We start from the raw sequence: 25,711 nt of genomic DNA, 5'->3' as shown, positions 1-25,711 counted from the left end.
TGGGATTCACCGGAAGATTCATCAAAAGATTCAGTGATGTGAGCCAACAAACCTGCAGCCCAGTTCCAAAGGTAGAAGGGCCCAAACCAGTACTATCAGCTTTAACTTTCAACATAAATTTTTATATAATGTAATAAAAAATCTAAATCTGGACAATAACTCGGTAAAAAAGATAATATTAACTTGTTGCTCTGTAATCTTTAATATATTTCGCTCTGTGGGAGCACAAATCTCTGCAGATACATGTTGCTTTTATAGATCCTGAGGAAGGAGAGAGGATAAGAGGCTGAGACCTAGCTTCACATACTCTGCATCCCTTGGAGCCAATGTGCAAGAACAGCTACAGATTTTAATACACATTATTGCTGAGTGCTGCTTTTTTTAAAGGACGGCATGTCTGTACACTTGGCTGGAGAGCGTGGAGTCTATCTATTTTTATCTGGGCCCACAGAAGGGTTTCTTGGTGGTAAAACTGCAGCGCAAACAAGTTGGTGCAATTATGAAAGCAAGCCATGCAGAAAATCGTTTGACAATATTGGAAATTGTTGTTGAAATTCAGCCAGATCAGACACCTTCGATGAACAGAGTAAAGCTGCAGGTAAGCCACTTAACCCACAAATGGCAGTGAGATTTAACCTGGGCAGAGAGTACAGCATCATGCATGTGCAAGGAGACAAGCAATTCAATGCAAAATTTGTCAAATTATAATATAGTATTCTTTTTTCTCCTATTTGCAACAGATTTTTTATTATTATTCAACTTTACAACAAACAGGCTGAATGAAAATTCAAACAATGAAAATTTCTCTGGATCAATTAAATTCAGCTGAACTATTAGTATCTTTTAGCGTATCTCAGTAAACGTTAAATTAAAGCCTGCAGCCCAGAAACATGTCCTTGTGTTTGTGCAGGCGCAACAACGGTACGCTGCCGCCCTCAAGTGAAAAATAAAAGAAATCGCTCTTTCTATGAATGTGCAATACATATAGTGCACTGCCAGAAACACGTTACTGTTTGTGTTCCGTGTCCTTTTTTAATTTATGCACGACGATTTATTACGTTTGAAATTGTCCCATAGGAGAATATGAGACTTTAAAAATCTCCTAATCTCTTCTGCAGTTTCACCACAATTTCTTATTGACAATAGCAATGTTTTTATATTTATATATTCATTTATTCATTTTTAGAAAAAAGAATCAGTATGTTATTACCGTTTATGCGAAGTATTTGAAATATTATAAGGTAGGGAACAGGTGCAGAAGCTGTATAACTGATAGTCCACAAGTTATATAATCAGAATTTTAAAAAGTACCTAAAAAGTACCAAAGGTAGCCATAATTATTATTTAGAAGAGCCATATACATGTAAATTTGGATGTTAATTATTGATCCACTGATGTGCATGCATCTCGTTAACGTTTTAGTTGTTTCTGATTTTAATAAGCCTGCTTACTGCATATATTTCTGGGTACCAATGAATGCACAGCTACTCCACAGAGTGTTTCTTTACTTTATCTACTCATGTTTGGTTTATTTATTTGTTTCTATTCTTATTCACGCCCTTTAATATATGCATAGACATCGCAGGGCTGGGAGGAAGAGCATATTAAGAATTTATTCACTAAAAGGAAAAAAATAACAAACCTCTTCAAGGGATGACGATAGAGTGGGAAGGAATTAATTATAAAGCAAATACATACTTACATAATCCCCTAATATATATTCATGTCTATGTACATGTTGTTTTCATAAAGAAGGACACTGCTATGAAAAATAGGTTAATGTACCTTTAATGCATCAAGTTCCGGGTACAAGCCGTGCCGCACATGCGCAAAATTGAATGTTGTGGCGGGGAACGATCACGACAACAAAACTTTTGGACTGTTGACGCACAGTTTGACTTTATATCTTGAAATAGAAAATGGTTGAAGGGCCGGGATGCACATTAAACGGAGAGAAAATCCGCTTAAAAGTCCAGAAAGGACAGAAAGTAAAAGCGATCAGAGGCAGTCTGACAACATCAGCCGTAAGTAACCTTGTGAGACTGTATGTCACGGTGGAACAAGTTATGTAGTAAATTTGGCGTGTAGGCTAGCCACCTAGCTGTTATTAAAGAAGATCAAAGACAGCCTTCGTCTGTGCTTTTTTGCTGCTAACTGGCTTATATCCCTGTACAGAAAAACAGCTCCGAGACAAACGCCTTCCCCTGTTTTTATGGTTGTCAGTACAGCGGAGTGGAAACCCTGGGAAAGGAGCTCTTCATGTACTTTGGTCTACGTGCTTTAAGGTAAGCGAACAACTTTTCTTTTCTTTTCTTTTCTTTTGCTTTCTGTTTGTATAAATGTCTAGACATTTTCTGTCATTATCAACCGACTGTATGTGCACCGGAGTCTGGAGGGATGTCACCAATGAATGCTGCATTCAGTGTTTTTGAAAACTGTGACATCTGGGATTTTCTTTTCAAAGTGAAGCACATTTTTTCTGAATAAGCCGATTAGCTTGCTGCTCTTTGATTCAATATTTGAGTCATCCCACTGTAAGCAAAATGTGTATAATTTGCAATATGAATCTATTTATATGATCATGCACTACTCTCATAAACAGTTTAAAAGATGGACATAGCTACTGTGATGTCACCTAAGGTTTCTGAAGATCGTATCAAGATGAGTGTTTGTGCTGTCACGATCTTGGTGTTTTGAAACCCAATATGATGCGTGAGTGGGGCGGGTCTGATTGTGAAACCCCACGTTCACTGGCTAACAACTTGTCAATCATAAATCGTTAGCCAAAATACACATAGTGTGACCAAAAGTTACAAAGTAGACTTATTATTAATTAATTAATTTATTTGTTTTAATTTAATATGATCCAAACAGAGCGACTGAGCCTGTGAACTAAGCAGGAAAGTGTTTACAGTGGTCATATTCTACCAGAGCCACCCCCAGGTGGCTATTAAAAAAACAAAAAACAAGTGCAGGTTTAAGGCACCCCAGCAATGGTTTCATTTTTTCAAACCCAGAAGCTATGTCCATCTTTTCCTATCTGAGTTTCTAAAAAGAGCAGTCATAAAGTCTACAATTCGAATCAGTTCTTAGGAGGCTCGGGTTAACTTACAGCTTTTATAAGTACTACAAAAATGTATTTTTTTTGTGGCAGTAAAAGCTAAGCTATTTGTTCCCTTGTATTAAAGCCAGTTATTGGTTGGTTTATGTGTTTTGTGTTTGTACACAGCACAGTGTTCAAATCTTCAGTTGTGTTTTTACCTTTTGCCAATAATGGTGATAAGGAGAAATAGTCAATATGGATAATTTTGTTAAGTATGTTTGTATGTATTTATTTATTTAATCAAAAAAAACTAGAACCAAGTGGTTTTTGGTTATTTAGTGAATTAAATAGAAAAACATCCAGATTTTCAATCAGACCAATGCAAACAACGACAGTGGTTGCAGTAGTGTAATTTGGAGAGATAGCAACTACAACAGATATTACTGCATCTACAGGAACATATTCATTCATATAATGCCACCCTAACTGTGCTCATATTATTTTTGTTTTAAATGAAAATGTTATTTTGAATAATCATCATTGGACAGATAGATTCATATCTATGTAAATGAACTTTGTTGTGCAAGGCAATGACACCTTGCACGATAAGTTTCCAAGGGTAGAGTTTCCATCCACAAGACCATGATCCTGTGATCGAGTGTCGAGTGTAAAATGAATCGAGACATGCTGTCTTTAAATGAAGTTTGCCTTTTTTTCTTTGTCTTCCTTGCTTTCATCCTCTAGAGTTCACTTTGGTATGAATGGATCAATGCGTATAAACCCTGCTGAGAGGAGGGATAGGAAGGACTCCACTCCTGTGCTGGAAATACACCTTACTGACGACACTGTGTGCTTCTTTGACAGCACAGTGGAAATAAGGTAACAGGGACACCAGCCCAGCCTAGATAGATTGAGGTGACAGGAGTTCACCTTGGGCTATGAGTCTCATTGAGTGAGTATGTCCTACATTAGGCTGTGTCTGAAGACAGTGGCCGTTGTTGCATGAAAAACGCAGCCTTTTTGGCTCAGCATTTGTCCCGACCATTGTCTGTAAGGTCCTGTTGTAATGCTCAGCAGTCAGACCCACATCTTTTTTTGTTCTGTGTGAAGGTTTCACCTATGTTACTCCATCCCATAACAAACACACCTTACAGAATATATGAAAGAAACAATTTTGAAAAGTGTAACCTTGAGAGCGCCAGTTGACCCCGTGGCACACTTCCAATAACTGTCGCTATATATTTTCTGCCTTTTTCCATTACTACAACTGTGTATTTGCAGGTTAACAGAAGACTGTGAGCAGAGGGTTAGGGCCATGGAGAGTCTGGATGTATGCTCCTCCAAGTTCAGCTTCTCCCACTCAGAGGAAGCAGTGAGGAGCCAGAGTAGCAGGATGCTTTGCGACGTTCTCCTTGACCAAGCCGTCATGCCGGGAGTCGGCAACATCATTAAAAACGAAGCCCTGTTTGACTCTGGCCTCCACCCAGCCGTGAAGGTATGGAAAAGATGATGGATTGTGTTCAGCAGAGGAATACAAAACTCTCACAGAAAAAGTTTAAGCCCTTGTATTATTGAGTGATGTATTGCAATGAGGTGGGTAAAATAGGGAAAAGACAAACAAGCACATTGCAGCACAGATATGCCTTTCCCTCTGTGCCTTTTGAAAATGGAAATATTTTTTACTTTCATGAATGTACATGGTCCTTATTGCAACCCGAGCCGGCTTTTCTCGATGATTTATAGCATATATTTATCCTAAAACATGAATAAAATATTTTCTAATCCTGATCTGGAAATGATATCACATGAACTGTGAAGGATTCAATACGTCACATGGCTCTTTGGGAATATTTTTTTGGTAGGCAAACTATACAAGAAAGGTGTAATTTTTGAGTGGCCTATTTATTGCAGGTAAAAGAACTTCATAGGATGAATACTTCTATTACTCAAACATTACTAGGGGCTCCAATCTGAAATGAATTTTTGCCCTCCTTAGAAAGTTTTAGATAGGATATGAGAATATAGCACACTGAAGCAAAACATTAATCTAGGACTTTTGGCCCCTTCTTCTTCTGGGACCACTGAATCTTTATGAGCTTCTCCTCTATTACCAAGCCCCTAGGAGTCCTGAAAGATCAACAAGTACTGTTTTTATACACTGTCTGAGCCAGAGACAGCTTCTTGGTGGCTGGCTATTTTTCCCATTGCATCAATTTAAAACGGTCTTTCTCATTCCCATCTGGTGCTTTATTGTTTATGTGCTTGTAGTATTGATTTTGATTGTGAAGTGCTATTTGTCTCTGTTTTAAAATGAAAGGCTACACAAATAAGGTTTTGTCTCCTTTTTGTGAATTGTGACTAAATGTGCTCTGTCATTTTTAGGTTCAGCAGCTGACAGATGAACAGATTCACCATTTGGTGAAAATGACTCGTGATTTTACTCTTCTGTTTTACAAGGTTAGGCATAAATCACAAGTTGGTCTTTTGGATCTGAATGGGATCTGTATGGGTTTATGTTGATCTGCGCACATTTAAATTGGGTATTTAGCTGCTACCTCATTTAGAGTCACTTGCGAGAATAGATTAACTAAAAATCCTGTTTTGCCAGGAAAGGAGAGCAAAAGCCAAAGCCCCACTACCTAGAGAACAGAAAAAACAAATATTGCTTTCTATACATAACAGAGAAGTGAGGAAAGGTAATCTTTTTCTGTTTTCTTTATCCTCATACTTTTATTTCTTCTTGTGTGCCCTCCTCATCTCTGTCAGTGTCGCAAATCTGGCTCTCCCCTCTACAAACATTACAAAGTCTACAAGCGTTCCCAGTGCGGCCAGTGTTTTCATGTCATCACAGTCTGTCGGCTTGGAGATAACGGAAGGATGACTTACTTCTGCGAGCATTGTCAAGAAGGAGATCCCAGCAGAGTGAACATAAGGTACAAACCCTTGTAGACCTTTATGACTGAGCAGGTATTATTCTTCTACAGGCTGCTCCTTTGAAGGCTGTAAAAATATCCGCCACCAATTATGTTTTAACTAAGATGGAGATTAAAAATGTACCTTGTTTTTTCTCAACAATGCAGTGCATCCTTCTTATCAGTGATATCCATACAGGGATTAGTACCTATTTACACAAGGGATCACCACAGTGGATTACCTGCCTCCATCTCACCCTGTCCCTAACATCCTCCTCTGTCACCCCAAACCTCTTTATGTCTTCCTTCACTACATCCCTGAATCTTATAAGTTGTCTTCCTGTTTCCATCCTGCCTGGCAGCTCCATATTCAATATCCTTTAACAAATATTTTCACTGTCCCTCCTTTACACATGTTCAAACCATCTCAGCCTTGCCTTTCTGGTTTGGTCACCAGTACACTCAACCTGAGCTTTTTCTAAACCTGTCCAGTCGGGCTGTGCGATATGACCAAAATCTCATATCCCGATATATGAATTCTATCGTCCGATAACGATATAAATCACAAAAATGTAACATTTTCTGTAAATTCTGTGAGTCTCGGGCAGCTCGTCTTGCGGGAAGTGTTTCCAGCTGGGCGTCATGTAGCTGGAGTCGAGTGTTTTAACAGATGCATGAAACGATACATTTTTAGACATAAGTTGTAACGGCCGCCGTTTTCTTTGTGAGTATTTATTACACGGCGTGCTGCGGGGAAAAGCCTGTTCTAACGTTTGAGTCTAAGGTTTATTTTTTAGCACCTGGCGGCTCTTTGTTAATTCTCATCCGTAAATAATCTGCTCTTTCACGTGATTCAGTTTATTTTGAAAAGTCTCAACAGGATCTTGAGCTTTATTGTGAAAGGTTTATGTGGAACATAAACAAGCGGACACGCGATGCTGTTACCGTTGTTGTTGCTAACGACAACGCATAAAAACAGGTGCTTGTCCGTCCGTAGTGTGGTTATATAACATATAAGAGAAAGAGAGAACTTTAAGAAATTAATATAGCCACTACAGTGACCATCAAAACGATGAAAAAATATTGCTGTAAACAGTTTATTTTGCGACACCACGAAACAAACAATAGTGTAAAATGAAACGATAGACGTTTTTATATCGTCATCCGATATACTGTATATCGTTATATCAAAGAGCCCTACTGTCCAGTCTGGTCATCCCCAGTGAAGATCTTCATTGGGATGTGTTTTTGTTACCACCTCTCTCCAAATCAGACATAATAGCAAAGCATAGCTTTTTAAATTCTGTTACACATCACTGATTTGCCACTGAAACTCATCTGCATCCACCTGCACTCTCTTCTTCACCTCCATTGTTTTGCACGGTTGACCTCATATATTTAAACTCATTCACCTTCACAATTTCATCTCATTACACATGCATCCTGTCTTGCTTCAAATGACATTCATTTCTCTTCTCTCTAGAGCATACCTCCACCTCTGCAGGTTCTTTTCCACCTGCTTTTTACTCTCGCTACAGATCACAATGTCATCTACGAACATCATAGTCCACAGAGACTCCTGCCTAGCCTCATATGTCAACCTTTCCATCACTATTACAAACAAGAAGGGACTTGGAGATGATCCCTGATGTATTCCCACCCCCACCTTAAGCCCATCTGTCACTCCCACGGCACACCACACAACTGTCTATCTGCCCTCATACATGTTTGTCACCACCCTCAGATGCTTATCTGCTACTCCCGACTACCTCCCTGCACTACCACAGTCCCTCTCTTGACACCCTATGGAATGCTTTAATTCCACAAAGACATCGTGCAACTCTGACCTTCTCTTCACTTCAATGGCATCAACACTCTCAAAGCAAACATTACACCTGTTGTTGTCTTTCTTAGCATGAAGCCTTACTGCTGCTCATTGATTATCACCTCTTACTAACCTAGCTTGAACAACTTATTTTCATATCTTTGTAGAATGGCCTGTCAACTTTATCCCTCTGTAGTTACTACAGCTCTGCACAGCATACTACCTTCATTAAGCTGCACATTTCCATCATCTTTACTTACATTTAAGATGAACTTAATTCTGTTCTCTGTTCTTTGAGGCTCACCACAACAGTCCCAGTTTTTCTTGCCCACTCCTGCAAAAAGACTTCTAGTCTTATAGAATTCTCTGGGAAAACCTAATTTTAGGACATACTGGGAAAAATAAATCAATAAAAATCTTTTGTATAAATGTTGGTTATATTATGTTTGAAAATGTAGGACTATCTGTCTTTCGAAAGAGCATCCTCATCGCCTTTTGGAATAACGATCGAAAAACATGGTGTGGCCACTAAACACTAAATAGCTGCTGAATAGATTTACAACAAAAAGCGCTGGACTAATGAATGGAATAGCAAGCAAACAGTGAAATATACTGAACTACATAAAAAGTTCACAGATAAATGGCTGTTTAAACTCATTCGACTACAGGTGGTTTTGATGAATGGGATACTTGAGTCCGTTGGATAGGTTTTTGGTGGTGCATCGGATGAAAAAGGTTTGGAACTTGGGAGTCTAAGAACTATGAGTGGAAATATTCCAGTGATAGAATAAAGCGACAATTCCTCTTCTGTTACAAAATATGTACCTTTTGTATTTAAAATGCTAACACACTAACTTATTAAACATATATGGGCAGTAAAGAAACCAACATAGTAAAGCTAGGTGTCATTTTTCTGTCTTTTCATAAAGTTCCAAAGCTCTTTAGATAATATGTTCAAATTTAGAGAGGCCATCTTTGCAGGCAGATGGGCTTGGCAGGGAGTGGGAAGTGTTATGAGGGAAATTAATGCGCATATAAGGCTGTGTTTGCCAGACAGGGCACAGGCTCAACACCTCCTGGGCTGTGTTTGAGCAAAGCTTTGCGAGGGGTTAGAGTCTAAAGCCCTTACAACGCATTACACAGCTGATGAAGCAATCTGTGAGAAGTTTCCTGAAAGCCGCCGCTACTTTGCTCCTCCATGACTGTTGGCGCTGCAGATTTACCCTCTTGTCAAACATAGTCTAGCTTCATGTCAGAGCACTATCATGTACGCTTGGAGCAATTATATAAAACACATTTCATTCTTGCCTGTTTTCTCCTCTGCTTGAACTGTAATTATTTGCCTAGGTAAAAGTTTCATAGGTGTCTACATGGTTTATATCTTAATATATTACAACTGCTGTTGTAATTGGGTGACTACATTTCTGAACAGAATTGATCAGAATCGTGTTTATTTGTGCAGACAATCCCAAAAAAATATGATAATTTAGGAATTATTTTACTGCTGAAAAGTTACATATATCTAAATAAAGTGACACTTACTTTTGAAAGTATAATATAGCTACGCTGGCATTTTAAGGCCAATTATACATGAAATCATAATGCACCTTCATATCAAGTGTTAGTCATTTCCATCCCACAAAGTTAAAAGGGAAAAAAAGACTGTCACATATTTATCCAAGAACCTTTTCAAAAAAGTCAAACAAAAACCAGGAAACTAGGTACATAAGTATATCATTATCATCATCATTAACATCATTATCTCCCACTCATGACTGATACAGGGGTCTCTTTTGACCTCCCATTATTTCTTAAATAAGAAGCTAATTGAAATCGCTTTTTCAAGCAACCATTTTAGATTGTTATTGTCTCAATAATGTTCATTATGTCATTAAACAAAAGATGCTAGAGTCTCCAGGATACAGGACAATAAGGAAACAAAATGGGCTGATTCTGAATTCCACCTTAAATCTTATAATGACTGAAGGTGACTTTCTGCTTTAAAAAAACAAACTAAAAAAAAATGTTCCCTCATGAGCCATTGTGATAACACATAATGGCTATCATTTTATCCAAAAATCTTTTCTTTATTAAATTAAATGAGTTACCCAGTCTAAAACCTTTCTGAAACTCATGAAGAACTCATCTTCATACTCATTTCACATTTAACTTCATAATGTACAGTGCTTAACAAATGTATTAATAAACCCTTCACAATAACCCACATTTAAGAAATCGATCATGTCAAAATCTCTGAGAAGTCAGAAATTTATCAAGAATAACATTCAACCATTAAAACTATTTTTTTTCTCTTCAAGGATGCAATTAAATAATTGTAATCTAAACTATAATAATTTTCCCCCGCTTTTTAGTAAAACAGTAAATTTGAAAATTCATGGATAATTAATTTTTTTTTTATTTGAAATAAAAATTTCTTTTCATTAAAAATGTTGCACATACATGGCCTAACCATTACAGAAGCATTAAAAAAAGGGGGGGATTACCAATACTGCTAATTTAAAGTAGCTGTAGCATAAATCTTACACTGGGTGGTGATCTAATAAATGTCATAAGCACAACGTATATAGACTATAAAATAGAAATTAACAGAACAGTAGGATATTATCACAATGCTGATACAGTATAATTGCTATTCTTAACATTTTGGAATATAATGAATGTTGCAATGAATTTTTCAACTGCTAATTGTGTCCCCAAAGTTAACCTGTCAGTATCTGTTTTGGGGTTAACTTGGCATTTACGTATTTCTGATAATATAGCAATTAACAAGGACAAATCATTGAAAATTAAACATCAAGCAACTGTTGCTGTCTACATAAAAGAAATTCCCATTTAACAGAAATTGACATTTAACCATTACATTTGCATTCAACAACCCTGCTGTTTTTAACTGAATAATAGCTTAAACAGTAATATCTTCACCAATCTGTCTAAGAGTGATTGCAGTCAGTCCAAGTCAGACTGTGACAGGTTTGTTTTTGTTTTTTTACATTTTTTTGTACATACAAGGAGGTTATTTTCCTGTTTTTATTGGTGTGACTGGTCCATTATTTTGCTCTGAATTAGGAGGTAGCTTTGTCAAACTAAGTGTGTCCAGTGTTAATGTTTTTTTTTCAGTTATACAATATATGGCAATGCTATGCTGCATCTATCCCACCCCTATTCTAAACTATATACAACACAATATATTTACTTATTAATTTTTAACCACTTTAGAGAGCTAATAATTCCAATTATTCTCAACATGTGGAACAGTAACATTAATAATACAAATGTGACTCACATTTAGTAATGTAGTAAATGTATGTCTGTGGAAACGCCACATTTTTGCACAATAAAATTCGCAGCAGCAGAAGTACATTATAATCATCACCGTTGCCCTGCTTTGTTTATTTAGTAAGCTTCCAGTCCGAAACAGCCTGATTGGTTGGGCCTGCAACAGAACCAGTGATAATGTGGCTAAGAAAGAGGAAGAGGACTGGGCCTGTCAGCTCTGCACACTCATCAACCAGCCAGCAGCAACAGCGTGTGATGCCTGCCTCACTCCAAGACCCAAGGGTAAGTGAAATGTTCTGTCTTCATAGTCACTCAATTGGAGCGAATAAAATGTCTTTGCTAACAAGAGATAAAACAGTAGCTATAGTTTTGCTGTTTAGCTGAATGATATCTTGTACAGTTAGACAGCGATGCTTAAGCACTTTTCAGAAAAAGATGGAAAATGGCAGCGTGACACTGCAGCGAGGCGATGCAGCTTCTCTGTGTGTGTTTGTATGTTGCAGTACGGATAATGAGCATGTCTGTCAGTTGGCCATTTAGTGTCTGCAAGAAATGTCCTTGTAGTGTCACTGTTGCTGCATAAAGCTACAGTTGAAGGGTTTAAGGGTTAGTTTGTATTTTGTATACAGTCCAGTTTTCTTAATTAATAGCTGATTGAACAACTGAATAGCTGTTAACCCGAGGTTGTGCTGAGCTTCAAGGACATGGACACGTTGCTATGATGGCTTCACTGTGTACCCTTAAATTGTTTTCCTTTTTTGTAATATTTTATTTGAATTAAGACTACCGAGTCTTTTTATGTTAATCATTACTAGAACAAACCCCTTTAGTCCAGTGGTATTAGATAGTAAAATATTTCCCATTTTGGGAGGATGGGAGTGGGATTTGAATCCTTAAGTCCAATATAATCATCTGAGTTTTAACAAGGTTTAAAGGCTACGTCACATATGTCAGCGTCCATCTGGACTGTTTAAAAGATGCGTGTGAGTAATTGAGAATAGTGGTGACATTTTGAGGTTGATTTAAATGAATAACAGACACTTATTTCTCCATGGAAAGCTGACTGAGCACACTCGCTCTTTCAGTAATACCCTGATTTGCATATGTACAGTTATACATTTGCAACGGACCCCTGTGCATATCCTCTGAATCAGTTGGGGGTTACGGGCTTTGCTCATGGCCACTTTAATGGTAGCTTTTGAGGGACTGGAGAGTGATATTTATTCACAGTTCCTTGTTAATGACTGTTATGTCAGGCTCCATAGTCCATTACTGAAAACATTTTTAAAGCTTTTGATACGGTGGTTCATTTTGCATGAGGGCATTTTCAGCACCACATATTGTGTGACATTTCATTTGACTACACAGCACGGCAATATACTGCCCACTGATAAATGATACGGCAAGCTAACCACTTAAAACTAACAACAACCTGCATTTTATGGGTGCAGTCGGTGCATCAGAATGAGCTGCAGCTGCTGAACATGAATTGAGTTTCTCTCTGTGGCTCCATCTCCCCAGTCCACACAGATGACATTAGCGTTGAAGCATCACCCTTCACTGCTGATTTGATTAAATACCCCTGCACTGCCTTCAAGAAACCACAAGAGGAGCTCAAAGTCAACTGGAGGTCTGCATTTGGGACTTCCACCCTTGTTTTCTCCGACTTAAGCAAGAAGGCAAAGCCTGCAAAAGTCCCGCTTGCCCAAGCCGGGAGTCATTTGAATTCCTTGGCGGCAGAAGGAGGTTTATATAAATACAGTGTTTGCCAAGGGACAACAAGCCCCAATTATGCCTCTGGTGGCTGGCAGAAGCAAAGAGCCGAGCTGTCCGATGGGGAATCACTGGCCTCCTACAGTCACACATCCAAGAAAATGAGAATTGATCACAGCCCCTTTCCCAGTAACAGTGCTCAAAATGGAACCTCAAACTCAAGGTGAGTGAATCTCTTACTTGGATATTCATGGGTAAGTTTTTAATAAGAGAAGGTTTTGCAACTTCAGGGAAATGAGTGAGATTTAAGAAGGGAACCCCCAAAATTTAGTATTTTAATACAAAACACACACACACACACACACGGTAGGATACTAAACATACTTTTTTTTTTCCCCCAAAAACACACATCAAGACAAAATGGTTAGTTTGCTAATTAGTGTTCATGTGACAGCTTTGGCTGTTATATTTTCAGTGCATTTCAAACTGATGACACTATCTCTATACTCCTGTCAGTACCCACAAAATGGAAGCGACAAGCCGTGCAACCTCCATTCCTCTCAGTCCCAGTGCCCCTCGCTGTGCATCCCATCGTCGCCCAGCTGTCCTCAGAGTGGTCCACAAGGAGGGGGAGAATAAGGGACGACAGTTCTACTCCTGCTCGCTACCCAGAGACACCAAGTGCAACTTCTTTGAGGTGAAAGTGGAAAGCAGCTTATCTGTTTTCGATTTGCTTCTCTTGTTTTCTAGCCTTTGCACAGCCTGTTAGCAGTCTGTTCACTAAACACTTAAATAACTGAAATTAAAGTTTACAACTGTACGTCCAAGCTAACCAAACTTTATTTTCACTGTTGCAGTGGGCAGACTTGCACTTCCCTTCTTGTCACCACGGGAAGCGCTGTTTAATGAGGACTGTTCTGAAACTAGGACCCAACAACGGCAGGAATTTTTACACCTGCAGCTTTCAAAAGGGGAAACAGTGTGACTTTTTCCAGTGGGCCGAGAATGGACCAGGGGTTTCCATCCTACCTGGTTGCTAATGTCATATATTGCTCCCAAGTGAAACCCTGAATCCTCAATGTTTATAAAAACAACTTGATATAGACATGGGGTGGATGACTGGATGACAAGTATCAAATATATCAAATATACCCTTGCTCTATATTCCCGTCTATTTAAGCTTCTGACCTTCAAATCATGGCCAACTTCTTTGTTCGTACCAGCTGTAATAAATCTCTAATAAAGTCTGTTTCAAATTATTTGGTATTATGAGTTTACCTTTAATTAAGACATGTAGATAAATCCAAAAATGCAAAACCATCAACAGTTAAAACAGATTTTATTTAGCAAATAAATGATCATAAAATTTGCATGTATAGTATTAATTCTAAAGATATGCATACAGTTATAAATTATTTAAAAGCAATCAACAGATTTTAGGACTGGTGCGTTTGTCTCGGAGTTTGCTACCATGAAGTGGAACTTGTCTAAGCCGGGGACTTTGTTACAAGCTGCACCTGCAGAGATGAAGAGGAAATTGAAGTACTGCAGGAACACAAACCTTTATAACCCTCTCTCATTAAGACCCCATTTAGTTGTGACATGAAATTCGACTTTTAAATGCATATGCTGTCTGACAATGAGAATTCTTATAACCTGTTAACATCTGTTTATCCAGGTGTCTCATTCAGACCTCATTTTCTCTGGTGCCAAAGTAAGAAGCAGGTGGTAACGAAAACATTGTGGATACATTACTTAAAGATGAAAAGGTTGTCTTATTTGAACAAGAAGAGATGAAGGGTGTGCCGCTTTGGCTGACACTCTAATTTCAGACTTTGTGGTGGTTGACCTGAGAACAAAATAACTTCTAGGGTAGAACAAATTTTGTTGGAGCTGATGAGTAAAGGTAAAAGAAACAGAAGTGAAGACAGCTTCATTTAACTTTAATGTTGCTGTGATCTAGTTAAACCCTTGTACAAAAGATTGCTACAGCAATGCCTGAACTTCATTAAGGCTGCTATTTCTCAGTCCCAGAAAGCATTTGCTTGAAAAGTATGTATGCATTAAGTATGCTTTTCAGCATACTTAATGTTACTGTTTGTTGATGATATTATAGCAGTAAAATATTGTTTTAAAGCCACTGGATTATGGTTACATTTTTAATCTTTAAATTTTGAATTGTATCTGTTCAGTTCAGGTCTAATTTACAAAGGACTGCGTTGTTATCATCTCCCTCTCAAACATGTTTATGATAAAGTTTTAAGTGAGTATTACTTTAAAGAAATATGTATACATTTGTCAGTTTTTGTGCCAGTACTCTGGGCAAGGAACTGTACGATTTGTAAACTCCAACACTCACCATAATGCCCTGTTGTGTTAGCACATATGATAGCTCCAAAGAACTCAGAGTAATGCCTCTTGATTCTGGAAATGGCCGACTTGCAGGCGGCTGAGGGATCCACCCCGGCCCTCATCAACTCCACGGCCAAGTAGCTGTTGGCAGGATTACACGGAGCACACATGAGGCAAACTAACAAGTGCTGTCAGGGCCTCCAACCAGGATCATGACAGTGATGCGCTTGAAGTCATAACATGGGATAAAATAACGCAACAACCTGAATAATTACTTAATGGGGAAAAAGAAGGATTCCTGCCTCACTCTATGGTATACAAGAACATAATGCACAAAGTGTACAAAAATTAACATGAGGAGCATTTGTATTAATGTACCATTACTTTTAAATTATTTGCTCCATCCAGACACTGCTGGTGTCATTAACTCCATTAGCCTTAGGTCAATTGTACAAAACAATGAGTGACACACTGCAAATTTTCTATAATTGACCTCGGTGAAAGTATGGGGGGGTTTTAAATGGAAAATTTCCAAGAGCCTTGTTCCTCAGTGAATTATTCTGACAGGACAAGTACAATCCTGCATGCTGTTTTCCAGACTGCATTGCAAGAAAATGAGTTTGTGTTAACACATAAATATATATATATATAGTGCATCCAACATAGGAAATCATCTCATAGTCACTTAAACATTTAGAATTCATGGATAAGCAGTTTAAGAATGATTCCAACACAGAAGGCAACCGTTTCTAAAATGGCCTGGTGCTGCTGCAATTTGACAGCATAGTCCTTGGGCAGAGTTGTAATCAGACATACCAGGTATAGAAACCTGGGCTTTGAAAAGGGCTTTCTTTCACTAGTAACACGGTTCTCTAACCACCCAGCAGTTCCTGGAAGTGAATAATAATCTGATTGAAAATGGGGACCCTTCAGGTTGTGTTGTGCATGCGTGTAGCTGAATGTTAAGCTGGATTCAGCTCAGTATGCATGCACGCTAAACTATCCTAGATAAATAAAGCTTAAAAAAAATAACCCTTCTGAGACAAATATATTCTCACAGCCTGGAAACAAACAGTCGCTTTAGTGAAATCTCACTTCAGCTGTGGAATGTACAAATGACAGTTTTGGGGCAACATAGTCACACCTCCACTCTCTATAATACTATTTTTGCACTTGCAGCTTGGGGCTCAAGCCCAAAGTTGGCTGTTTAAAATCAACACACGTCCCATATGTCGATATTCTCTTTGAAAAAATAAATAAATAAATCTGTCAAGGAAAAAGCCACCCAACAGTCCTTTTATTTAAACGGTAGCTGGGAAAAAAGTCACAAAGAAGTTTCAAACCACACGAGATGTCCTAAAGAATTATAAGTACAACAACAGAGTAACTTCACATTGTTTTCTGGAATAAATATAACACCTATTTTGATTTACTGAAATAATCTATAGAGTGAAAGTAAATCTCTTCCCACCCCCTTAGTTACACTTAAGAATAAACCCCTCTAACATGAGTTATGTTGCTAAGTAGATTCTTTTTTTCCTGACACAAAAGACAAAAAGCGTATTTATTATTTATTTAATAATAAAATGGTTGAGGTACCTTGGTAGAAAGCGCATCATGACATCTCCATCTCCAGTGGCAGCAGCACCACCAGCTAAGCTGTCTACGTAGGCACCTGCACCCACTATAGGAGAGTCCCCGACACGACTGCAGGACAGGAAACATGAGCATGTAAACACAGTAGAGTGCCTCATAAAAAGTACACAAAAAAATATGCATCTGGATCTAACCCTGAGCTACAACCCTGTATGTAATCTTATATATGGATAAAAAAAAATAACATTATAATGTACATACCCTGGAACCTTGTGAGTTAATCCATTGGTTGATGTACCAGCAGCCGCATGGCCATCACGATCAAGAGCGATCATCCCTGGTGCAAAAAAATAATTGCTTCTGAAACACCAGCCACCTCTTCATAGGTTTTAAAAAAAAAAAAAAAAGGGGGGGGGGGGGCTAGACAAAGTAATTACAAGCTCCCGTGTGAGCTAGTGTCGACACTGATTAAATTTTTCGAACACACCATGAAATATCCCAGTAGTTCCAAGCACACTGATCAGTAATATATAACTCTAGCTCCAACCCATTAAACTGGGAATTCATGTAGAAGCAATAAGGAATATTTATTTTTGAGTAGTATTTTTGGACAGAAATACAAATTCAAACTCTAGAAACTCTACAGAAAGCCTTCTTTATGTGGCCCATTATACAGCTAAACATATTTTCATACCTGTCTGGTTTCAATGAGGTAGTTAAATACTAAATTATAACATGCCTAAGGAAAGCCGACTCTGTGTCAGCTGGTAAAAACCTACCTATGGTGTCATGGGCATGGATATTAGCATGCCGTGCCCTCTTGCTCTGTTTCCACGTTGCCTTCGGCCTGTATGGTCCACAGGATTTGGAAGGCTCTGGACTGACATTCTTTCAGCAGAAGAGAAAACTGCATCACTGTTTGCATAATGCTATTATCCCGAGACTCAATTACTGTAATGGCACACAAGCTAGACATGCTGATCTGCGAGCACTCTGATTTGCCATGATTTAATTACATAAAACCATCAGCGCTATTGTCACCAAGTGGTTTGGTATTTAATAACATACAGTAGGGAGTCTTCCCTGTCTTTCAGTAGTCAAACATGTCATGGTGAGACACAGACAACCTTTTGGACCACCTCAATCTTCTGGATAGTGTTTCAGCACAGAGAACAAGATGTGGATATCTGTCAGAGCATGGGGGTAGTTTAAGAAAGGGCTCCCTGCCTCTAACTCAAGGAGTCTTGTCTGCTGATATGAGTGAGTCAACTGACTGTATAGAGTGGTGTGAAAAGTTCAGTGTGCTCCTTTGAAGTTACAGGTAAGTGGAATCCCTTTGAGTTGGGTGAACAGCTGTAAAACCTGTGACTTTTGAAAACCCCTAACAACATTTGTGCTTTGGGTGCAGGTTAAATTTAACACGTGGACTAAAAAGGTCTTTTAATACAGAATATTTAACAGAAGCAACTTTAGTTCTTTACACTTTGTTCATCATGCCAAAGCTCGAATGTGTTCTCAAATTGCCTGTGCATTAGTAACAAAGCAAAGTGCTATATTCTATTCCAATAAGGTGAATTTAAAACCCTTTAAAACATCCAAGGACCCTTTAGGGTAAGAGCAAGTGATCAGTGTTATCTATTCCTCCACTACTGTGAAGATGAACTTTGAACAGGCACTTCTTGTACTGGGCTGTATAGCTAGTTTAAATGTAATCAGTTGAGCACTGGATACTCTGTAGACAGATAACAGCTGATTTAGTTTGGAAATTTGGGGAAGTTATTGGCGAAATTAACAGGAGCATTCTATAGAAAAGCAACAACCCACTGCTGTAGGGCATCACCTCTACCACAAAAGCTGGCTCTTTTATGAACTACTTTAGTATGCTTGTCAATTGTCCTGTTTAATATCAATCTTTTAGAAGCAGCACGCCTGTAGCCAACACAAGTGAGAAAAACACACAGCCTAAAACACACACACACACACACACACACACGCACACACGCACCTTTCGATAATTAGGTTGGCAGCTGCCCTTCAGCCACTCTGAGAAAATATTCACAGATTTGTTGGTAGTCAAGTCTTCTGCAATGAAGCCCATGTTTTCAGCAAACACTGAAGCTATAAAAAGAGAAGTAATACTTTCAGGTTAAGTTAGACATTCTGGACCACTCTGACCTTGGGTTATAACAAAAAACAAAGGGTCAGAAACAAAGGAGGGACTTGAGGCAATTCCATCTCATTTAAACTTGTCGCCTTGGACAAGAGGCCAATGTTCTGAATGCAAGTGACCTTACTACTTCCTGAAGAATAAAGGTTCAATAAGGATTCGCTGGATTGTTAGGATTTCTCGACATATGAGCTATGTTATTTGATTTAAAAATACTTTACATTGGGGAAGAAAAAAGATTCAACACTGGCCTCCAGATTCCTTTAAATGACTTGCATACCAGTGTGCCGTTCTCACAATGTGCTAATTTAGTGGAAAAGGAAAAATAAAAACTCTTGTGGTTTGGAATTCTCTTTATGCTCAAGACTTTTTACTGCAGGTCACGAGGTCTACAGATTAAAGATTAAACCGTGTCTGAAATTCTTTGGCTCTAATGAAACTGTATGATATTGAACAAATAACAAGAATGTGAAAACAATTCCTGCCGACGTAAACCATAATAATACCTGATTCTCCCACTAGCAATGTGTGTTCAGTGTGCTCCATCACAGCTCTTGCAACTCCAATGGCATTCTTGATTCTTCTCAGGTCTGCAACTGCTCCCACCTCCATTGTATCACTGCTCACAGAGAATCCGCAGAAAATAAACATCATTTCTGGTTTACTGGGCACAAACAGTATCTGCAAGTCATATATATCAGTCATAAACTAGTGTTAGGAATGAGTGCACGCTCCAACAATAGGTGCATGCATCACACACTGCCCTCACACTGCTAACCCCCTGTACCCCTCATAAATAGTTGCCCAGAGATGAACACAATGTTTTTCAGCAGTAAGGGAGTGTATGCACTGACACACCTGGCTTACTTAGTGGTGACTGTAACACACCATTCTTCAGCTAAATCCAAATAGAGAAATGCCTGGAATTTTCTCTGAGAGTGTGAGTGAATGGAAGCTAATTTTTAAGGGCTGCCCTTTGCGGTGGTAGTGTAATAGGCTACATTATACTGAAATGTGTTTCTAATATTTATCAAAAGAAACTAAAGCCTCTAGAATTTCCACAGAGCTAACTCCTCCCTGACACAGTATCAGAAATTCAACAATTTTGCAGAGCTGATATTTATTGCCAGACTGGTCTGCTGGATTACATTAAATTTTATGGTTTAGATTCCAGCACTCAGAGGCTACAATACATCTGCTGGTGATACCTACTGGATTTCTTATGCAGCTATATTGGATTGTGTGGAGGAGACTATCCTATCCTCGCAATGTATTCATGACTTTGTAGCCAAAAAATGTCAATTTCCCTGCAAAATAAAAGAAGCACTGTTCCACAGAGAAATAACAAACAGCTTGCCGCTTGGTTTTGTTGCAAGATTACATTTACTTCCCATAAAAACTTCTGAGTGGGTAAATGTAATATTTTAGGACATAATAATTGTTAAATGTTCAGATCCTACTGAGACTGTTTTATTGAAGAACAAGTTACAGGAAAGAACCAGTTAAGGCTCGTAAAAGCCTTAACTAAACTGTAGGAGCTTAATTAGCATGGTCAAGATCTAAGAAACTCTCTTTTAAATATATGTAATTTCCAGTTTTAAAAAATGCAATCAATCCTATACTCATTTAGGCTCAGGCGTTCATTACATACTATTAAATCATAAGATTTTGGGGGGGAAAGCTAGACAAATAGGAGCTAGAGAAAAACGTAACAGTTTTTAACTGCATTATCAATCTTTATTGCTTAACTGTGCTGTTATAGAAGTGGCTTTTTTTTTTACCCCATGTTAGATTTTTACTAATAATAAAAGCACAGGACATGTCCACGGTTTACCCATTCATGATCAATGCATCCAGCGTGGTCTCCCCAGACTCATCTGGGCTCCCGCCATAGCCTACACTGCCATCACACTGCTCCATTTCACAGCGGGCACAGCCTCTCTCCACTGCATCCAACACTGAGCCACCAGACTGCAGGGCACTCCATGCTGCAGACACAATGAATCAATCAGCATGCAATATACTGTACAATGAAACAAATGCTGTCCCCATGACAGGAAGCCTCTGCCAGTCACATTTTGCAAGGGTAGGATGGAATCCCTCTGTCTAGCAAATCTGTTTGACAGAATTTTGACAAAGACACTGCTGACAAAGCCTTGAGAGATATCTTGTACATTTGGTAGTCAACCAGTGTAGCATTTGGCTGCAAAATTTTACAGAAACACTTGTCAAACAAGTGTTTTGTTTGGTTATCTTTTGTTGTAGGGTATAGAACTGAATTGATGGCATCTGCTTGTCAAATTTAAAAATCTATGAGCTAAAGTTTGTCTTAGATGACCAGTACAAAACAGAGGTATTAAACAGAAAACACACTAGCATTTGGTCACTGATCCCCCAAGTGCCCATGGGGGATCAAAATACCAACTGGTAGCCTGCCACCAGCTTGCTTCTAAATTCATTGTGTTCAGCACCACACATATTCTCCCTCTTATCATTTATGACTTATCTCTCTTGAAATTCTATTCTCAAGTTAGTGCTCTTGTCTTGAGATATAATTCTTTTTTTCTTCATATCAAACTCTGCATTACATCCTTTTCTTTTAGAAAATGCTGCTGAATGGAAGAGATTAGCCTGCTATTGTCATCTGCTTCTGTAAGCCCCCAAAGGAAAGGAGGCCTGCATGGGCGGATCAATAGCCGTGGCTCACAGACTACACCTTTAAATATCTCGCCGCAAAACAGATAGCTGGGTACATTTTTCATTTTCATATCCTCCTTGGGGAAAAGAGGTGATATGCATCTGATAAATGAAAGGGCATCCATCTATCAAATAGTGAGATTTTTAGTTAACTTTAATCATCTACAGGTCTGAGCTGTTGCTCAAAATATTTTGAATACCATTTCTATCATTTTTCATTTTGAGCTGTGCACCTGGTGAAAATCCACTTGACGGATAAGTCCCAAGCAATGCTGAAATATTTTCAGTTTCAATTTGAACATGTCCAATGTATCATCCAGGAGGAAATCAAATTGAGTATGGGCAGACGTGGCAATGGCAGCTAAGAAGCCTAGCAGGTTCTGTCCATTTCGCAGTCCCATCTAAGCCGCTAATGGCCTTACATACTGTATGGATAAGCTCCATGTGAGCCACATGAATACAGCAAACAAACAAAAAAAACAGTTCTCCTCTTGGAGAATTTTGTATGCATTTTCTTGCATTATAATGCAACAAAATCATAATGAACACAATGATTCTTGCAAGTGATGACCAATATGTATCCACAGAAAAGCCTACAGTCCTACAGAGCAACAGCAAACAGCAAACCTTTGCATTTGAGAACCAATGGCTGTGATTGTCACCAAGTACCACGATGCCTGCTAATTAATACAACATGACTCTACTGACTTTAACAATAAATTCTGCAGCTAAATAGAATTATAGACAGTTATTTTTATTTATAATTTATGTGTCATTTCTGAAAACCAAACTAATACTCTGAGAAAACTTTCATATTAGACTCAACAGGAGTGCAGCTGCTAAATCCAATTTGTCCTTCTATTCTGAAGATCATGAATTACCTTATGTTTTGTTTGTTTATTTTTATTTTTTTGTCTGCAAACCTACATAGCTGTAACTTTAGTGAAATATTGCACTAAAACCCACAAACTCTCTCTCCCTCTTTCTGTCTGTTTGCTCACAAACTTCTCCTTTAAGTGATCAGGAGTTGAGCAACCAAAACTGGTGCACAAGTACATCTTGTATCCCTGAAGGTTCCAATCGATAATAGATATTATGCATCATGTCGCTTTGCAACCGTACTAATAGGCTATTTTATATTATTTAAATTTCAGGACAAGATCTGATTTACTAAATATTGAATATTTCCAAAGAGTGATGTTTACACTATCAATATAGCATTACATCATTTGACACATTAACTTATGAAGTTAAGTTTACTGTATTAAGGAACTTGCAAGTATGCCATTATGAACTGAATGGGGTTGGCAGCTGGCTAATGAGTGTAGTAGTAGGCTTATTTTTATCTAATTTTTTTTTTTAAATAATTAGACAGTTGACGTGGCCCCTTAATTATACATATGAACACATTTCGCCGTAGATGAATATTTAATAGCTCATATTTATCATCTGTTATTCATATAAACACCATCTACCCACCTTACCTTTTCTTACTTTTCTCAACATGATTAAGTATATCAGTTTGCCAACAGTATAACAGACCAAACAATACAACAGCATGGATATACACTAGTATGTAAATTATACGTTAGGACACTTACAAGTTGGATCTCAATTTGAAAGCGGAAGTATAATACAGAGCGCAACAGTGGTATAAATTCAGTGGGCTGCAAAAACCCCTCGTGACAAATCGCCCACTGATTGTTAAAGCTCAGCCAGAAAACAATCGATCAGTATATATATATATATATATATATATATTTATTTTTTGGTGTGTGTGGATTCTGTTTAACTGCAATTTTAGACCACAGTGTCACGTGACTGGGCTCCAGCCTGAATGAATCTTTCTTTTTTTTGTCTAACACAATTCATAGTCGTGTAAAAGATTGGCCTACCTGCAGCCGCTGCATTCTTGAATGGCCAAGTATTGATCACAAGAGGTAGCGATGCATGTCCAAGCGTTAAAAGCGACGTTAAAGTGCAAATCAGTAGAAATGTAAACATTTTGTCCTGTCGATGCATGGATATTACTACAACACTTTTATCACTTCATTGCTATATTCGCGCGGTTACCATTTACAGCCCCATAAGACGTTAGAAAAACAAACACACAAGAGCTGCTTGAAAAACACAACTCGTGTGTTTAATTAATCTCGCATTTAAACTTCCTTGTTGGGTCACATGCTGAGTGGGTGGGTTTTTTCCATTAAAGGAACAGTCATGAAAAGCTCACGTGAACTGTGCTATCTTATGAATAATTTTATTTTTTGTCTTTTTTCTATTTAAATACTTCGAAGGGGGACAAATATTAACTATAGAAGTAATATTGTCTTGAAACATGAAAGAGAACTTGTAAACCTCTTTTGCGACAGCTTTCACTTGTTAGAAAAACCAGCATATAGGAAATAGTTTGGAAAGTACTGTTGTAAATTTACAGTTTTCTAATATTTAACAAGCTAATGTGCTGCTTACTAGCACAATATTGATTCAGACTGATTAACTTTGTATGTGAGGAAAGCTAACGCCTGCTATCGTGCTAATTTGCTAGACTAATAACATCCAGATGTATTCTTGCAGCCACCTGACCTTTTTATTGGCTCTACTCATTACTTGCACCAGTGCGTTCAGACTTGACCGCTTGAAGAGTGTGTCTAAGTATTTGTTGCTTGTGCTTTCAGCCATTGTTTTTGTTTGTGTTAGAAGGTTTAATCTCAGGACAGTCTGTTTGTGCTTGGCAAATTTCAGCAAGTTGACAAAGCTGCCCCATAGAGCTCCCCTTGTTGCTGGCTATTTTCTCAGGCTATTTTCAGCTTTTCCTGCTGTGTTGCTGCAGTTATCTTGACACATATTCAGTTTGTTAGACGTAGGGTATACAATATACATTTGTTGCAGGACTTCTATGGTTGTCTCTCAGTTTGCTCATTGTTGGTGTTAGATAGCCTTCTGTTATCTTTATCAAGCTGCTGCATCTGCCCATGTACAGTTTTTTCCACACATGCAGAAAAGGTGTCTCTTGGGGTTCAATTTGATGCTTGTTGCCATCATACTATTGATCTCTGTATTATACCCTAAAAAACTAACAAGATTGTGTGGCTGAAGATATGCACTCTGGTGACACTTTCATTGCAGGCTCTGCTCTCATTACACCTCTCCTGTCAGGAGAGGAAATAACTGAAGTTATACAAAATAAGAAGCTGTACACACTAAGTATTACAACATAAAATGCCAACGACATCAAGTCAGCTCAACTACAAGACTAATGAAAGTGTCCAGACCTTTTTTTTTTTACAGTCTTGCTATTGTTGTAGACCTGTAATTACAAATAGATAAAAACAAGAGAAGTGAGAACCTCCAGGAACATCAGCCATATCAACAGCACACTATCAAGAACTTTTTTTCATGGGGCTGAAGCTTATCTCAGCTGTCATCCGTCCTAGGGTGAGAGGCGGGGTACATCCTGAAAGGGTTGCAAATTGCAGAGCTGACACAGAGAGACAGACAAGCATTCATGCTCACATTCTGACCCACTGCCAATTTTGAATCACTAATTAACCTAAAATGCTTGTCTTTGCACTGTTGGAGGAAGTGGGAGTACCTGGAGAGAACACACATAAACTGGGGAGAAAGCTGAGAGCTGGCTGGTGAATTCGAATCTAGGACGTTCTTGCTTTGAGGCATATCATTATGGTGTTACAAAGTTAATCCTATATGTACTTGACTCACCCTGTGGGCAGTCTTTGTTTGTCCTTCAAGCTCAGGAACTTGAGGGTCCTATGCAGCAACGTATCTCCTTCTAGAACTGCCCTCATCTGGACAGAGATCAAAGATGTCATTTCTGAAATCTGCTGGAGCCATTGGTCCAGTTTGGGGGTCACATACCCAAGTGTTTCAGTTACTACAGGGACCACTGTTGCCTTTACCTTCCACATCTTCTGTTGCTCTTCTCTCAGTCCTTGGTATTTCTCAAGCTTTCATCCTGATGTTGTTGTTATCACTTGATGTACCTACATCTACCACTATGACCTTTTTTCTCTGCTTGTCCACCATTAGCGGGGCGATCGTGGCTCAAGAATTGGCAGTCCATCTTGTAATCGGAAGGTTGCCGGTTC

The 25,711-nt window shown here is 38.4% G+C and overlaps 2 protein-coding genes across 2 annotated transcripts; one reads left to right on the top strand and one right to left on the bottom strand.

The window, feature by feature from the left end:
* Positions 1-1,834: 1,834 nt before the first annotated feature.
* Positions 1,835-14,049, top strand: neil3 (nei-like DNA glycosylase 3). The gene is made up of 10 exons (XM_005726489.1): positions 1,835-2,024; positions 2,176-2,285; positions 3,788-3,922; positions 4,325-4,538; positions 5,426-5,500; positions 5,810-5,976; positions 11,199-11,359; positions 12,599-13,013; positions 13,307-13,487; positions 13,648-14,049. The coding sequence occupies exons 1-10, from the start codon at positions 1,920-1,922 to the stop codon at positions 13,828-13,830; spliced, it is 1,746 nt and encodes a 581-aa protein (XP_005726546.1). The 5' UTR covers positions 1,835-1,919; the 3' UTR covers positions 13,831-14,049.
* Positions 14,050-14,112: 63 nt separating this feature from the next.
* aga (aspartylglucosaminidase) lies at positions 14,113-23,778 on the bottom strand. Its single transcript, XM_005726490.1, has 9 exons — positions 23,498-23,778; positions 20,740-20,893; positions 19,412-19,524; positions 18,744-18,856; positions 17,518-17,626; positions 17,000-17,075; positions 16,742-16,849; positions 15,150-15,283; positions 14,113-14,307 (listed from the first exon to the last, which is right to left on the bottom strand). The coding sequence occupies exons 1-9, from the start codon at positions 23,622-23,624 to the stop codon at positions 14,207-14,209; spliced, it is 1,035 nt and encodes a 344-aa protein (XP_005726547.1). The 5' UTR covers positions 23,625-23,778; the 3' UTR covers positions 14,113-14,206.
* Between the last annotated feature and the right edge of the window lie 1,933 nt (positions 23,779-25,711).

Source organism: Pundamilia nyererei, unplaced genomic scaffold (assembly GCF_000239375.1).
Source record: "Pundamilia nyererei isolate P.nyererei 1_Seehausen unplaced genomic scaffold, PunNye1.0 scaffold00020, whole genome shotgun sequence".
NCBI classification, from domain to species: Eukaryota; Metazoa; Chordata; class Actinopteri; order Cichliformes; family Cichlidae; genus Pundamilia; species Pundamilia nyererei.
The sequence above is the reverse complement of the archived record's forward strand: the minus strand, read 5'-3'. Positions and strand labels throughout refer to the sequence as shown.

Bases quoted from the DNA above. Each gene is read 5' to 3' on its own strand.
- neil3 (XM_005726489.1), top strand. From the start codon at position 1,920: ATGGTTGAAGGGCCGGGATGCACATTAAACGGAGAGAAAATCCGCTTA. The intron at 2,286-3,787 runs GTAAGCGAACAA...TTCATCCTCTAG, and splicing joins TTTGGTCTACGTGCTTTAAG to AGTTCACTTTGGTATGAATG. The intron at 5,977-11,198 runs GTACAAACCCTT...TTGTTTATTTAG, and splicing joins CCCAGCAGAGTGAACATAAG to TAAGCTTCCAGTCCGAAACA.
- aga (XM_005726490.1), bottom strand. From the start codon at position 23,624: ATGCATCGACAGGACAAAATGTTTACATTTCTACTGATTTGCACTTTA. The intron at 19,525-20,739 runs GTAAACCGTGGA...CTCTGTGAGCAG, and splicing joins GATGCATTGATCATGAATGG to TGATACAATGGAGGTGGGAG. The intron at 16,850-16,999 runs GTATGTACATTA...CCTGTCCTGCAG, and splicing joins TTAACTCACAAGGTTCCAGG to TCGTGTCGGGGACTCTCCTA.